Source organism: Zootoca vivipara, chromosome 6 (assembly GCF_965207765.1).
Source record: "Zootoca vivipara chromosome 6, rZooViv2.hap1.1, whole genome shotgun sequence".
NCBI classification, from domain to species: Eukaryota; Metazoa; Chordata; class Lepidosauria; order Squamata; family Lacertidae; genus Zootoca; species Zootoca vivipara.
Genome location: NC_142589.1, coordinates 38267044 through 38282037, shown reverse-complemented (window position 1 = coordinate 38282037; position 14994 = coordinate 38267044). Strand labels below are relative to the sequence as shown.

Below are 14994 nucleotides of genomic sequence, written 5' to 3'. Positions count from 1 at the left end.
AGTATACAGACGTTTCTTGCTGAGACATGGCTAACACGTTTTGCATGCTAAGGTAGATGTGCAAAGCCATTCTGACTGACCCAAAATGTGGAGACCATCCCGAGACAGTGCTGCTTGAATAGCATCATCGTTACACCATCATTTTCTTTTTCTTTTTTGCAGAGCTCCTGGCCAGTTTCCTTTCTTCAAATATCATCTATGGGCAGGTCTCAGCAGACTTTGAATTTTGGATCTTTGCTTGTGAGAGAATGGCTCGTCTCACCTTTTAAAATTTGTACAGAACTGAGTGAGTGAAGAATAGCAGCAGTGGCTGGTGCCCATTGGGACTGGCAGGAGAAGGCAGAGATGCCATCAGTTGGCAAAGCCAGGCCCTGTGGGAGGCGGAGGTGGAGCCAATGAGGGATGGAGCCAATTCTAGTTTGAGCTCAGTCCCCATCCTCCTTTGCTGTATTCCACAGGGGCAAAACGGAGGAGGAGGAATCTGGCAGCCAGGGCAGCTCCCTGGGCTAGTAAACAAGAAGGCAGGCAAGTGGAAGGTGGCTCAGGACAGACAGAAGTTGGTAGGGCCGAGCCTCCTTTGCCCCAGTGGACCACCTCCCCCCCCCCCATTAATAATTCCTCTCACACATGCCCAGCTGGCAACCTCCTGAAAATATTCACCAAGTGACATGAATAAAGAAAGGTCTTCCATCTTGCGACCTGAATCCTCAGGCCAGGTCTTCTGCAGACCAACACAAATATACCTCAGCCACAGGAGACCTCAAGCCCAAGGGGTTTAAATGCAAGCCCCCATATACCGGTATCTGCCCCGCTGCCCTAGACTCTCCTTCCAGGCCACGTATCTCTCAGATTCTGCTCACATGCTTTTGCCTGGATGAAAAAAAATTCTCACATGCTTTTGCCTTGCCTTGGACTGAGATAGTGCCTTTTGTTCATTGCTTGGATGGAAACTGGAGGGAAATTCAGTGGGGTGGGGTCTAGAAATCTCTTTGCATGGCTGGAATGTAGCATACCATACAAAGTCATAGAATTGTAGACTTGGAAGGGACCCCAAGGGTCATCTAGTTCAACCCCCTGCAATGCAGGAATCTCAACTATAACATTCATGACAAGTCCATCCAACCCCTACTTTAAAACCTCCAAGGAACAAGAGGCCACTGCCTTCCAAGGGAGTCTATTCCACTGTGAAATAGTTCTTTTTGGCAGAAAGTTCTTCCTGATGTTTAGTCAAAATCTCATTTCTTGTACAGTAAATTGAAAGCATTAGTTCAGGTCCTAGTTTCCGGAACATCAGAAAACAAGTTTTCTGCATCTTCCATATCCGGAAATATCTCTCCCATATCCTCTCACTCTTCTTTTTCAGGCTAAACATACCCAACTCATTCAACCATTCCTCATAAGGCTTGGTTTTCAGACTCTCTATCATCTTGGTCACCTTCCCCTATAAACGTTCCAACTTATCAATATGCTTCTTAAATTGTGGTGTCCAGAATTGGACACAGTACTCCAGGTGTGGTCTGGCCAACACAGTGGGACTGTGACCTCCCCTGATGGGGACACTAAACTTATGTTGATGCAGCCTAGAATAGCTGCTGCATCACATTGTTGACCCATTGTTGACTTGTGGTCTATTAAGACCCCTAGATCCTTTTCACCTGGCAAGCCAGGTATCTCCCATCCTATATTTGTGCATCTGGTTCTTCCTGCCTACGTGCAGAACCTTACATTTGTCCCTACTGAAATTCATTTTGTTAGTTTGGATCCAGTTGGGTCCAATCCACTAAGATCATCTTGAATCCCGATGCTATCTTCTGCGTCATTGGCTATCCCTCCCAGTTTGGTGCCATCTGCAGATTTGATGATGATGAAGAAGAAGAGTTTGGATTTGATATCCCGCTTTATCACTACCCAAAGGAGTCTCAAAGCGGCTAACATTCTCCTTTCCCTTCCTCCCCCACAACAAACACTCTGTGAGGTGAGTGAGGCTGAGAGGCTTCAAAGAAGTGTGACTAGCCCAAGGTCACCCAGCAACTGCATGCGGAGGAGCGGAGACATGAACCCGGTTCACCAGATTATGAGTCTACCGCTCTTAACCACTACATCACACTGGCATCCCCTCAATACCTCCACATCCACTGCTTCACGCACTTCTGCCTCTGGCTCTGCCACAATAGACTGAGTCCCCAGAAGGATATCCATGTCTGAATGCTGAAAAAGTTTACCCTCCCAATTTAAAATGTCGACTTACATCATGTGAAGAAAGCTCACAAACGCCCCAGTTTTAAATAAAAGATTTTTGCATCAGAGAGCAATGTCATCCTCCTTGGATCACCAGTATGGTGTCCTGGCTTGCTGCAGACAATGTTATACATGTTAAAGAACAACAACTTAGACAAACATTCAGAGTTGTCTGCATAGACTCCCTATCTAGGCTCAAAGGTAGGTTACCATCTCAGTCCTTTTAAAATAATCAGGCTGGGCTTCACTTCTTAACACACAACATCCAGGCTACTGGAGTTCATCCTTATTGCACTCATTTTGGGGCTTTTCCATTATCAGCTCCTGCCCCCTAGTGGACTCAATGCTCTAAGGATCATCATATTGACGTCCACACCACACATTTAAAGTACACTTTGCTCCCTCCAAAGAGCTCTAGAGATGGACATGGGTCTCAAGGCACAGGCTCATTGTGGGATCTCCTGCCTATTACCTGAGGGATGGAGAATCTGCAGAATCTAGAGTTTTTTGGACTCCAACTCATAACACAGGATGAGCCTGCTAAATCAGCCCAATGGCCCATTTAGTCCAGAATCCTGTTCTCACAGTTGCTGAGCAGATGCCTGTGGGAAACCAGAAAGCAGGACATGAGCACAAGACAAGTGCACTCTACCCTCCTGCCATGGGGAGAAAGCTGGAGCTAAGCAGAGACCTGCTGCAGGCTTTGACGGGCTGTTTGCCATTTTCAAAGCATTCCTGGGAGAAAGCTCCCAACCTCCAAAGCCAGCCCTCTCAATTCTCCTGCTTGCACACATTTTCTTTTTTAGTTTGACTGACGTCACAGCAAAGAGCAGACTGCAGCAGGGGTCGTGCCAGACCCTCCTGAAGGACAGAGCTAACAGCTTATTTTGGATACACCAAGACTTTCTGCACTATTCATTATTACTGCCTTTGGGTTGTTTTTTTAACAAATATTTGAATGTACTTGTGTAATGTTTCTAGATCTCTCTAGTCAGTAAATTAATACATACATACAATGATTTTTATTTTTTTATGATGTCTCTAGGAGCTGGCTGGTGGGAATGGCCTGATCCAAAAGAGCAACGTAGCCTTAGAAGCCAGTATCAAATTATGATCATTATTTATTACCAATCCTTCCCCAGCAGGTCCTACGGCAGGTTACCAACAATTTAAGATGAAAAACAATTAAAACAGATTACAATCACCAGAATAGGGTGGGCCCTGAAATTTATGTTGGGGCCAGTAACTTTTTTCTTTCTTTCCCAATTCAGTTCTTGCCTGGATCCAGCAAAGATTTGCAAGCAACCATCTATGTTCCATTCAGTTCTAAGATCAAGCTGTTTGCCTGGGTTTTGGTTTCATTCAACTTACTCCTTTCAGTTTTTCACAAGCAGCTCAAATGAACTTCATCTATTTAGGTGAATGACCTGCCATATCCCCAATGGTTCAGGGTAGGCACAAAGGCTTCCCAATCTCATTCCTCCTACTGCGAAGGCAACGGCAACCCCCATTTTATGGATGGAGAAACATATCCTGCTTGAAGGAGTAGAAATGTACAGTATACACCCTCTGAGGAGTCTGTGGCTGGCAACCATTTGAACTCCAGTCCAGCGCTCTTTCCACCCATTCACACAGTAAAATTAGATTATGGCCATTTCAAATATATGAAATTCGTTGTGTCTTCTGCAAAAGGAGAGGGGATTATTTTGCACTCGGAGCTTTGAAGTTACCACGCAGAACATCGGAGTAACAGCTCTGAGTGCTTGCCCTATTATCACCACTCCGGTCCTTGCATTCAGCCACGGACCCTTTGAAGAAGAATCAATTATAGAATCAGTACTCCATGTGCTAATACTCAGACAAGCGGTGTTTGTCACATCAAAGGGACTCCTTGCCCACACGGCATAATTATACCTGAAGCAAAAGTGGCCCCAAGGCCAGAGATAATGCACAGGTGACTTTCAACTATCAGGATAATTGCTTCGCTCCAAAATGTAACCTGTGCTGCTGATAAACGTAGTAGTCCGACTCATGCAAATTGTGTGAATAATTGTCGCCAGTGTGTTGCATGAGTCATACTATTGCTCCAAAATGTAAGCTATTTGCTACACGCGGTTTTACGTTCTAGCCAATATCTGGAGCCAGTCCTAGCATTCAATAGCTAATTGATTTGGATATCATCTTTATGACACAATCCTGCAGCAGACGATTTGTAGAGAACAGGCACATCCAACTCCCAAGAGACTGCGATCTACTAACAGTATAAAAATACTGGCTGTGATCTACCCATTGTCATTGCCAGGCAAAGTATATGAGCTTTTTAGGGGGGGAGGCAAAGCTGTTGTTGAGCTTTGGCACAGTTTTTTTCCCTACTTCTTTAATTGGACGCGATCAACCATTAACGTCCCGCAATCGACCGGTAGATTGCGAACGACCTGTTGGACATGCCTGGTATAGAACAAAGAATCTCCACTCATCCCAGAACTTGCTTTGGTTTAGACATGTTCTGTTCTTGGAACAGCATCAGCTTTATCATGGTGCAAGGATTTGATGGAGGGTCCCACACACCCAGAGGCAAAATGCTGCACCCAGAAGCCCTTTTGCTACTTCACAGGGATTATGATACTGGATGGTATCAAAGTTTCTTTCCAGACCTTCATAGAAGCCAGGAGTCAGGCGGAAGATTTTGGAGAGGGGCATTTTTGTACAGTTGGACTCAATGCTGAAAACGCAGGGAGGGAAGAGGCAGAGAATGTTTTTGCTTGAGAATACCTGTCAAAAACAGGGGTCAAAATAGGAGGGAGTGGAAGAACAGGGTCAATTTATTGATATAATAATAATTTATTTATACCCCACCCATCTGGCTGGGTTTCCCCAGCCACTCTGGGCGGCTTCCAACAGAAATATTAGAATACACTAATTTCTTAAAGATTAAAAGCTTCCCTAAACAGGGCTGCCTTCAGATGTCCTCAAAAAGTCTGGTAGTTATTTTTCTTTTTGACATCTGGTGGGAGGGCGTTCCACAGGGCAGGTGCCACTACCGAGAAGGCTCTCTGCCTGGTTCCCTGTAACTTGGCTTCTCACAGCGAGGGAACCGCCAGAAGGCCCTCGGCACTGGACCTCAGTGTCCGGGCAGAGCGATGGAGGTGGAGACGCTCCTTCAGGTATACTGGACCGAGGCCATTTGCTGAAGCCTAGTTACAAACTGAGTTTGATTCATTGCAGTGCATATAATGTGGTTCCCCCATTAAAAGCAAATGATTCAGACATTTATCAAATTAAAGCAGACAAACCCTTTACCTATTGCATATTTCAAAGCCATTTTATATGCAACCATTTCTTCCATTCTGAGATGCCAAAGCACTTACTTTCTTTTTTTTTGCAAACGTATCACGATTTCTTTATACGGGCTTGTATATGCCCCCAGAATAGCTTCCAAATCAGTGCTCTCTGCTTCTCTTATCCTGAGAGGTTTAAATGCTTCTGAGCCATTTCAGAAACTTCTGGCCTAGCATTCATGAAAAACCCTGCTTGGCTCCGAGGTCCCACAACACTGTATTGTGCCAGCACATTCATGCGCTGCTTCTGCATGCAACCTAGCCACTCCACTGGGAAGATGGAGGGAGGAGGCCAGGCAAACCATCCAGCCTCCATCCAGATCTCCCCTGGGAGGCCCCAGTGATTTACAGAATTTTTTTAAAAAAATGCCCAGTAGGCAGTTTGCTTGGTATTCTTTATGGTTACTGCTCAAACGAACAGGCAAATACAATGGTATTCAAAGCACCCAGATTGCTTTTGGAGTGCATGTTTCATGCAGTCCAGGAGCATAATGAACCATTACGTTATTCTTCAGCAAGTACTGCTCTCAACACAGTGTGTTATTGTTCTTCCGTTCCAAGTACAATGCAATTCAGTAGATTTTTTATCTAGTCACAGGCGCTCTCCATACAATGAAACAGTTCATTTTTCCTCCCCAAAAGGAGGATAAAACTGAAATAACTTCTGGCAACACAGAAGGAGAGGTTTGTAAATGTGCATTGTGTTTAACCAATTCACCAACTTAAGTGTCTGAGGTTTTTTGTTTTAGAAAACAGGTGTTAACAGCCTATACAAAATTGTTTCTGCCTGGTATCCAAGCCACATGGAGACACATTAATTAAATCAGAATCACCGCATCACACTATTACTAATTTGAAAGCAATTCATTTAGCATATTCGGAACAAAGGGTATATATGATAGCAGATTCTATAAATACACAGGCATAAGAACAGTCAGGGAAATAAATCATTTATCAAAAAGACAAGTCAAAAAGGCAACCCTGAAGTACAGAAGCTGATCCCGTTTCCTAAAAGCTGTGTAAACTACCTGGCTGCTGTCCTCACCAGCCTAAATGGAATTAAAGGATTGATCCAACTAGGTAGACCCACTGAAATTAATGTGCCCAAGTTAGTCATGTCCATTCATTTGAATGGGTCTTCTCTGAGTAGAACTAACACTGGCCATAACCTAAAGTTGCCACCTTCTGCAAGGATTTGTGCATGCCAAACTGAGCTCCTATCCTTAGGCCAAGTGTGGGGACCCTCCAGATGTTGCTGAAGCACAACTCCCAGCAGCCCCAGCAAGCTTGAGCAATGGCCAGGGATGATGGGAGTTGTAGTTCAGCAACATCTGGAGGGCCAAAGATTTCCCACACCAGCCCTATTTAGTTTCTGAGAATAGATTGGTCCAAATATATCCATACGGCTGATGCCATATTCTAACTTTTGCTATACTCAAGTTATATTTGGCACACAAGACCCACCAGCCTATGGTTGAAAAGGAGAGGACACCCTTGCAGAAAACAAGCTGAAGATGTGCTGAAGATGGAGTCAGTCCCTGTGGGCGAGTGGGAAATGTAAAATTAACCCCACTTTAGTATGGGCCAAAATGACGGCACACATGTAAACAAAAACTGATGCATGCAGAAAGTGGATTTCAGTTCACCCTGTAATTTAAGTAACATGGTTAATGAAGCTACTTTTGGCATGTACATACTGAAACTGTAACAGAACACTCCCCAGTACTATTACGTGATATTTGGGGGGAAATCTGAAAAGGGCTGAAGTACTAAAAGCAATTGATTAATTCTGGCACATGATAGATCTCAAGATAGCTTTAGAAGAAGATGGATCCCGGATGAGGCTTGTTATCTATATTCTGCTCATACAAATGCTTTGCAGGCTTTTGTTTAAAAATACAATTGAGACTTGAGATCAGCCTACAGAGTTGGGGGGCGGCGGCGGAGATATATTTATAGGTGTGCTCATGACAAAGTGTACACATGGGAGTCCCAACCATGTCAGTAAATATATACTGATGTGTACATACACACAAAGCCCAGTCCTATGCCCATTTCCTTGGAAGTTGGTCCTGCTGATCTTAATTGAGCTCGTTTCCAAGAAAGCACACTTAGGATTTCATCCAGAATCCATTTAAATCCACTGGTTTGTGGAAAGGGCTCATTCCCTGGATCCAAGAGAACTGGTAGGCACAAAAGATACAGTGAAAAATTAGATAACTGTTATAAAGTTAAGAGCTCAGAGGTAGACAGAATTGGACCGTGTGTACGAATATAAGCACAAGTCCATTCATAAAAAAGTCATTACTCTTGCAAACTCTCCATTTCCTACAGCTATGCTTTAGTTATGTCTTTCCTTGAATGTGTCCTCTTGGGGACATCTTTTGCCACCATACAGCTTATGAAACTGAGAATCTGTGTGCATATTTATATATAGAGAGAGCAATAGAGAAGCCTTGATGACGAAGCTTGGAATTCTACTTGATGCATACTCTAAATGGCTATTTGTAGGAGGGGTTTAAGTTAAAGCAGGTTATTGTGCTACAGAAAAAGCAGCTCATTAGAAGAGGAAAGGACACCAAAACAAACCCAATACCCTTTAAAGTAAGTGACCTTGCATCAAGATATATTCTAAACATATAAAGTGCTAATAAACATTGTATATATATATATTTCCCCCTCTCCTTAAAGGCGCACGTGCTCCGCCTGGGGCGTTTGCTGCTGGGCATGGTGTATCTGTTCGTCTGATCTTGTTTCAATGTTCCGTCGTTGCTGGATTAGGAAAGAGGAACGGACGGTACGATCCATTATTGGCTGAAGTGGACGGAAATTGTCCACCATCCTTTGCTCTTCTTCTCCCGCAGGGGTGAAGAGCAACATCCGAAACACCTCAAGCTGGAAATGAGAAAGAGCAAAGTCCAGAAAGGGTTAGAGAAGAAACAAAATTGATCTCTCTCTCACACACCCACACACCCCTCTGATACCCAAGTTAATGGTTCGGCTCTCTTCCAGAGCTGATTAAGAAGAGACTGGAGACAAAATCCATATCTTATCATTTGCAGCTTGTCAGCCTTTGAGAACATTATCGAATCCTAGACATTCACAGGATGGCGGCATGCCATCTCTTAATCAAGCCTACATTCTTAAGCTGCCTCGGTTTCCAGGATTCAAACACCCAGAAGTTAGGGGCCCAGTGCAGTCATAACTATGGTTTGTTGCCTTGGCCCCGAAGATTCCAAATGTGCAACAAAAGCAACCACAGTTTATCTTAACTAGCTAAGCTAAGCTCTGTACCCAGAGGCCACGCAAGAACAGGCTGCTGTTAATAGGGAAGCTGCCTTAACCATGGTTTGCTCAACAACAGTTATTACTTTGTAGTTGTTCTGATTATGTTATAGATTTTAAAGTTAGCTTTGTACTGGCCTTTTGTTGGTTTTAACCTGAATCCTACTGGCCACTACAGATCTCTTCTTCTGAGACAAAAATGGAATGTAAGTCTTTAAATGAAAGAAAACATTAATCACAAGTCACAATTCCACACAGGTTTGTGATCAATTCTTACTCATGACTCAGATGCAATACTTAGCTTTGGCTAAAGGAAGGCAAACCATGGTTAAGCGTAGCTGCCAAGTTTTCCCTTTTCTCGCGAGGAAGCCTATTCAGCATAAGGGAAAATCCCTTTAAAAAAGGGATAACTTGGCAGCTATGTGGTTAAGCACAATGACTGTACCGAGTTAGTGAATCCTGGAAAAGGAATCTAAGGAGAAAAGTGAGAAGCCCGTTGCTAGGAAAAGAATTCGAACATAATTTGACCCACAGAAACTGGAAAGGTCCAATGCGTGCCACAAAAGCAAGTGTTATTTTAGAGAAGGAACTCAGCTTAAAAAGAAGAAAATAGCTGAAATCCTCAGGACCCAACCATGAAAGGAAATCCCACTGAGATAAGCAGGAATTGCTTCCAAATGAGAATCTGTATGATTTTGCTTGTTGCAATAGTGATAATATTGTACTGCCACTGTTAGGAACAGGAAGCATTTCATTTTGTTTCTCATCATCTGTCTGTCTCTCTCTCTGCACCAGACGTTGTTTAAAATGCTCATACTTGGAGCCAAATTGGATGTAATGCTGAACATGCCATTTGCAATCATGTCAGTTTACAAAACAATTAACACAGGAACTGGACAATTTCCACTGAGAGGGCTTAACCTTCCCCCACCCCACCATGATCCCAAAGTCACCCCAAAACCCCGCAACCCTATCTTCCCGGAAGCTGCAATTAGCATTGGGAGGGAAGATTTGAGATACCAAACAAAAATTACAATTTTTTTACCCACAATTATTCCAAGTTACATGTTCAGGTCTACTAGTTTAGCTTGCAAAAGCAAAAACACAAAACCTCCACAATACGAAGTTTTAAAGATTTGCCTTTCCACATATAAACTCAGCCTAACAGTGTTGGATATGACTCTGCAGGGATTATTCAGCAGTATGTGCCTTCTATACTGCGCTTGCAGAGGGGAAAATAAAGTAGAGTTGCATTCCCAACATTTTAGAAGACACCAAGTTCCTCCTAGAAAGCTTTTTCCCCAGCTGAGAATCTCATTCTTCCTTTGGCTTTCCCACATCCATCCCCAGCAATACACCATCTACAGATGGCAAGTTTCCATTTGCTCTACCTGATCATCATCAACCTCTATCGCCTTTTTCTTGATGATCCAGGTGACGGACTCTGAAAGCGGCGGGGTGGTGAGAGATCCTGCGTAAGTCCAATAATCAGGGCATGATGGCAACAAGCAGGACGGGTCAAATTCATCAAACTCAACGAGATCATCCTAGCAAATCCAAGTACCAGTGATTAGTCTGGGTTATTCTGTGCAATTGCCATAAAACTTAGGGAACAAGCTGTGGTATCATCATGATTAAGGTTTTAAATGACGCTTCAGGTTTTTATTTTAGTAAGATCTAATTTATATATTTTAACTGCTGCTATATCTGTACTGTCCCTGTTATACCGAACTGCTAATTTAAATGTATCCCTATTGTGTTTCATGACTTCCCTGATTTTGTATGTGAGCTGGAACCGGTCTGTGACTGAAATAATAAATTCATTCAGTCTGGGTTATTTGTGATGGGATCCTCAGCTTGCATTACCTGTCTTCCTGGGTCCTCAGGCACCAAGCATGGAAAGAGGAGCCACAATTCAATACAGTCCTCCACCACAGCATCCCCGCCACATATAGGAGGCCTCAGCTCCTTTTGTACTGCTTCTGTCAGACTGTGAGCCTGTAGGCAGGGACGATCTTACCTTTTTATGTATGTACATAGGGAACATAGGAAGCTATCCTATACGAAGTCAGACCACTGGCTCATCTTAACTCGATATTGTTTACATGGACTGGCAGCAGCTCTCCAGGGTTACAGGCTGGGTTCTCTCCCAGCCTGACTTGAGGATGCTGCCAGAGATCAAACCTGGGTGGTTCTGCATGCAAGGCAGATGCTCTTCTACTGAGCTACAGCACTTCCAGAAGCCACTGGGAGAATGGCACACACATCCTGGCACCTCTGCTTGGAATCAGACTGGTCAACTCTCTGAACAAATGCCTGGCTCAAAGTGGGAGCAAGGCCATGTGAGGTTCCAGTGCTCTAGGCCACCTGTGGCATAACACAGGCACCATAAGGCCACCAACATAAACACAACAGGCCCATGCATCATCCAGGAATGCTCATAGTCAGGTTGGCTTCAGGGCAAACCTACGGATTGCTCCTGTGCATTGTGTGAGATGGATACTGAATAGCAACTAAGGTTAAAGTTCTCTTTACCTTGTGTTTAATTGATGGCAAGGCATCTACTAACTTCTGAAGCCCACTGTGATTGGCTCCAAGCTGTGAAGGGAATGGGAGAAAGAGTATGTTTTTATCCATTGCATCCATAGATCAAGTGGTTTAGTGCAAATGCCTGTGACACTAGGCCAGCCTTCTCTAACCTGTTGCCCTGAAAATGTTTTGGACTACAACTCCCATCAGCCCCAGTTGGCTGCTGGGACTGATGGGAGTTGTAGTCCAAAAGTTCCACAGGGCAACAGATTGGCAAAGGTTGCACTATGCCATTAGTCTTTGCCGGACACAGCTGAAATATTTTCTGGTATTTATTTGTTCCTACCAACTGCATCACACTATGCAAGGGAATGCTGGAAGTTCTAAATCAATACAATAATTGAACCACTGCGGAGAGGACACATATGCAGTTTGGGTGCTGAAAAGTCCTCACTCTTTTCTCCCTTTCTCTCTTCCCTCTTCCCTATAATTCATTTTTTCTCCATTCATTCCTTCTTCCTGCTCAGTATGATCCTTGGTTTCTGGTTTTGTAACTGATCTAGTTAACCAACAGGATGCATGCTTGTATTACTGTGATATAAACAAAAAGTTAAAAGGTTACTTGCAGCGCACTCCTATAGATGTCCACTCAGATATAAGTGTTATTGAATCACAGAATCATAGAAATGTAGTTGGAAGGGACTCCAAGGGTCAACTCGTCCAACCACCCACAATGCAGGAATCACAGCTAAAGAATCCTTGACAGGTGGTCATCTCTTTAAAAATCTCAAAAGAAGGAAAGTCCACCACCTTCCGAGGTAGCCCATTCCATGGCTGAGCAGCTCTTACCATTGAAAGGAAGAGTTCAGTTGGACTTATTCCCAGGTAAATGTGCAAAGGAGTGCAGCCTTAAAGGTGCTCCTTGTGTAAGAAAGTGTCTCCACAATTTTATAAATGACAGTTCAGAATGAACCACTGGAAAATTACAGGCTTCCCACCATCATACCTTCAAAAAGACTCCAATCACAGCCAAACCATTTTCTTCCATCAAAGCTTCTTCAAAACTTTCATATTTGCAAGAATTCCAGTGTACCAAATGCAGCTGAAATTAAATTCAATTGATATTTTAGAACCGTGGAAGAAATGAGATGGAACAATCTTTTTCTTCAGAAACTGCAATGAATCGGGTATGATTCTCAAAAGACCTTGCAGCAGAGTTCTGTGCCTTCTACTCTTGGCTGCCCAAGAGCAACCCCACAACCCCAACCCCACCCCCACAAAAAAAAGAAATGGCCACATGGCTACTGGCCAAATCTGTCCACGCGTTGACAGAACACAAGCAGAGGAAATGTCACAGGCCCAGAATGCTTTTGCGAACACTTCTGATTAAAATTTTTTAAAAAATCCTTCAGTAGCACCTTAAAGATCAACTAAGTTTTTATTTTGGTATGAGCTTTCATGTGCATGCACACTTCTTCAGATGCATGCACACGAAAGCTCATACCAAAATAAAAACTTAGTTGGTCTTTAAGGTGCTACTGAAGGATTTTTTTTATTTTGCTTCAACTCAGACCAACACGGCTACCTACCTGTAATTAGAACTTCTGATTAAGATTCACTGGTGCACAACATTCTAGAATCTCGCGAAAGTATTCCGTGAGTGGGAGGGTCCTCCTTCCTCTTACCTCTGCTGGGAAGACCTTACAGTCAATCGTGTGCTCCGAGCCCCATTCATTTATGGCCCCCCAGTGAAAGTGGAACTGCTTCAGCCGGTAGTTGTTTTCTAAGGGGCCTCCTGTAATAACTTGGATAAGAGGAAAAATAATGTTAGGAGGCCAACACTTAAGCCCCAAGCCTATACAATTACCCGAGAGTAAGCTCCCATGAAATAAATAAGATTTATTTCTGAATACACATGGGTAAGATTACACTGTTGTATCTCTCTCATCCCTCTCCCTCTTAATCTAGAGACACCTGGCAAGCAGGAATTAGCGGCAGAGTCTGCCTGGTTCTCCTGAAAGTACGTGGATGGCATCAAATAGCAACAACACAGAGGCCAAAAGCAGAAGTGAAGCAGATTTGGCTTGGTGCACAAAATGCACTGTGCTGGTGCTGGTAGGGAGGGAGGAGGGGTGTTGCGGGATTGGCAAGAATCATACAGCCATGTCCTTCTAACTCTTCACACTTCAGAGGGGGAATAAACCACAGCAGGGCTTGCAAAATCACAGTGAAGATGCACTTCTCTGCTGCTGTAAATAGGAGTCTCTGGGCTGGCTCACTGAGATATTATAGGATGCTTACATCCACAGTATCCAAACATAGTCTCTGCATTGATCCCATGATCTGACAGGGATGCTTCTGGAAGCCTGACAAATATTGGTGACCACGAAAGACAGAGCTATTCCTGGAGTTCTAGCTGAGCCATCTGAACACAAGCCTGGCATGTTTACCGGGAAGTTAGACTTGGTGGTTATGACCAACACCTTACATACATACAGTAAAGCACACTTGGGACCACAGATTAATTAAATTTCTTATCCACACCACAGCAGCAAGAGATTGCCATTAAGGTAATGCAAGAATTCTCACAAGTTGCTTTTGCTTAGGAAAAGTAAAATTCTGGAAAAGGTTTTCTGCAGTAACACTTTGGTAATTTAGCACCGATTGCAAGGACTGTTCTTCTGGGCTATGTTCCTTCTTTCCGATGGAAGCAAATGTCAAACGCATCTGCTGGATACACATCATCAAAGATGCAGAATCTTTGGCACACCCAGCACATGACCTGAAAGGCTCCAGAGGAAGAGAAATGCCATGTGTGACAGCATCTACAGTATCCAATGCGGTCTGGTGTGCATGCATTATCCCTCCTGCTTCACTCCCTATTATTTCTGTATAATAGATGTAACCATTGATGAAAAGAATTAATATTGAAACATAATTTTGAATTGTTACAGTTATTTGCCTCTCTTCCCCAATCTAAACATCCTATGTTATTTGCACATCATAATGTAATTGTAATTACTCTGGCATTCAAGCTCTCCCATAACTCTGTTTACAAGTTCAAAACGATATTATTTTGGACTGATTTATTTTATTTTATTGTTGTAACTTATATGTTGATATGCAACAAAATCTGTAAGCCTATGCAAATGTATTTATATATTTTTTTAAAATTTTTAAAAGAAAATCAATTTTAAAAGCCTAAGTTAGAATTGCCATATGTGGATAATTCCTTACAGAAATAGAGTCCTACATTGTCCCCATTTAGATTTTTCATCACTAGGATGGCAGCTGAAACTTCCATTGGGCTCACATATGAGGACAACCTTATAAAAGTTATCTGTTGCTTAATGATGCCAAGTCCTTTGTAAGAGATTGAAAACGGTACGTTGTTAGTCTGTTACTTGCTAGTGGCTAGTCCTTTGGCTGACTTTAAAAAGGGATAATCTACCTACCTATGTGAGCCCAAACATAAGACAGTGCGCCCTGCACAACTAAAACCACTTTCCTCCAGGATGTATAGAGAAAAGGGTTTCTGAGCATCTGCAGAGAATTATGGAAGACTGTAGCAGAAAATGAGGCTGAATATGATTGCCCCCTTGTG

At 43.3% G+C, this 14994-nt stretch overlaps 1 protein-coding gene across 2 annotated transcripts in view; it reads right to left on the bottom strand.

The window, feature by feature from the left end:
- Positions 1-5957: 5957 nt before the first annotated feature.
- Positions 5958-14994, bottom strand: part of CA5A (carbonic anhydrase 5A) — a 33662-nt gene continuing 24625 nt past the window's right edge. The window contains exons 3-7 of one of the 2 annotated variants that reach the window (XM_035119188.3): positions 13076-13194; positions 12397-12492; positions 11397-11459; positions 10253-10408; positions 5958-8471 (exon numbers count right to left, since the gene is read on the bottom strand). In XM_035119188.3, the coding sequence (XP_034975079.1) occupies positions 8262-8471; positions 10253-10408; positions 11397-11459; positions 12397-12492; positions 13076-13194 (644 nt within the window). In that variant the 3' untranslated portion in view covers positions 5958-8261. The remainder of the gene's footprint in view (positions 8472-10252; positions 10409-11396; positions 11460-12396; positions 12493-13075; positions 13195-14994) is intronic. The other variant, XM_035119187.3, reaches the window with a different exon arrangement.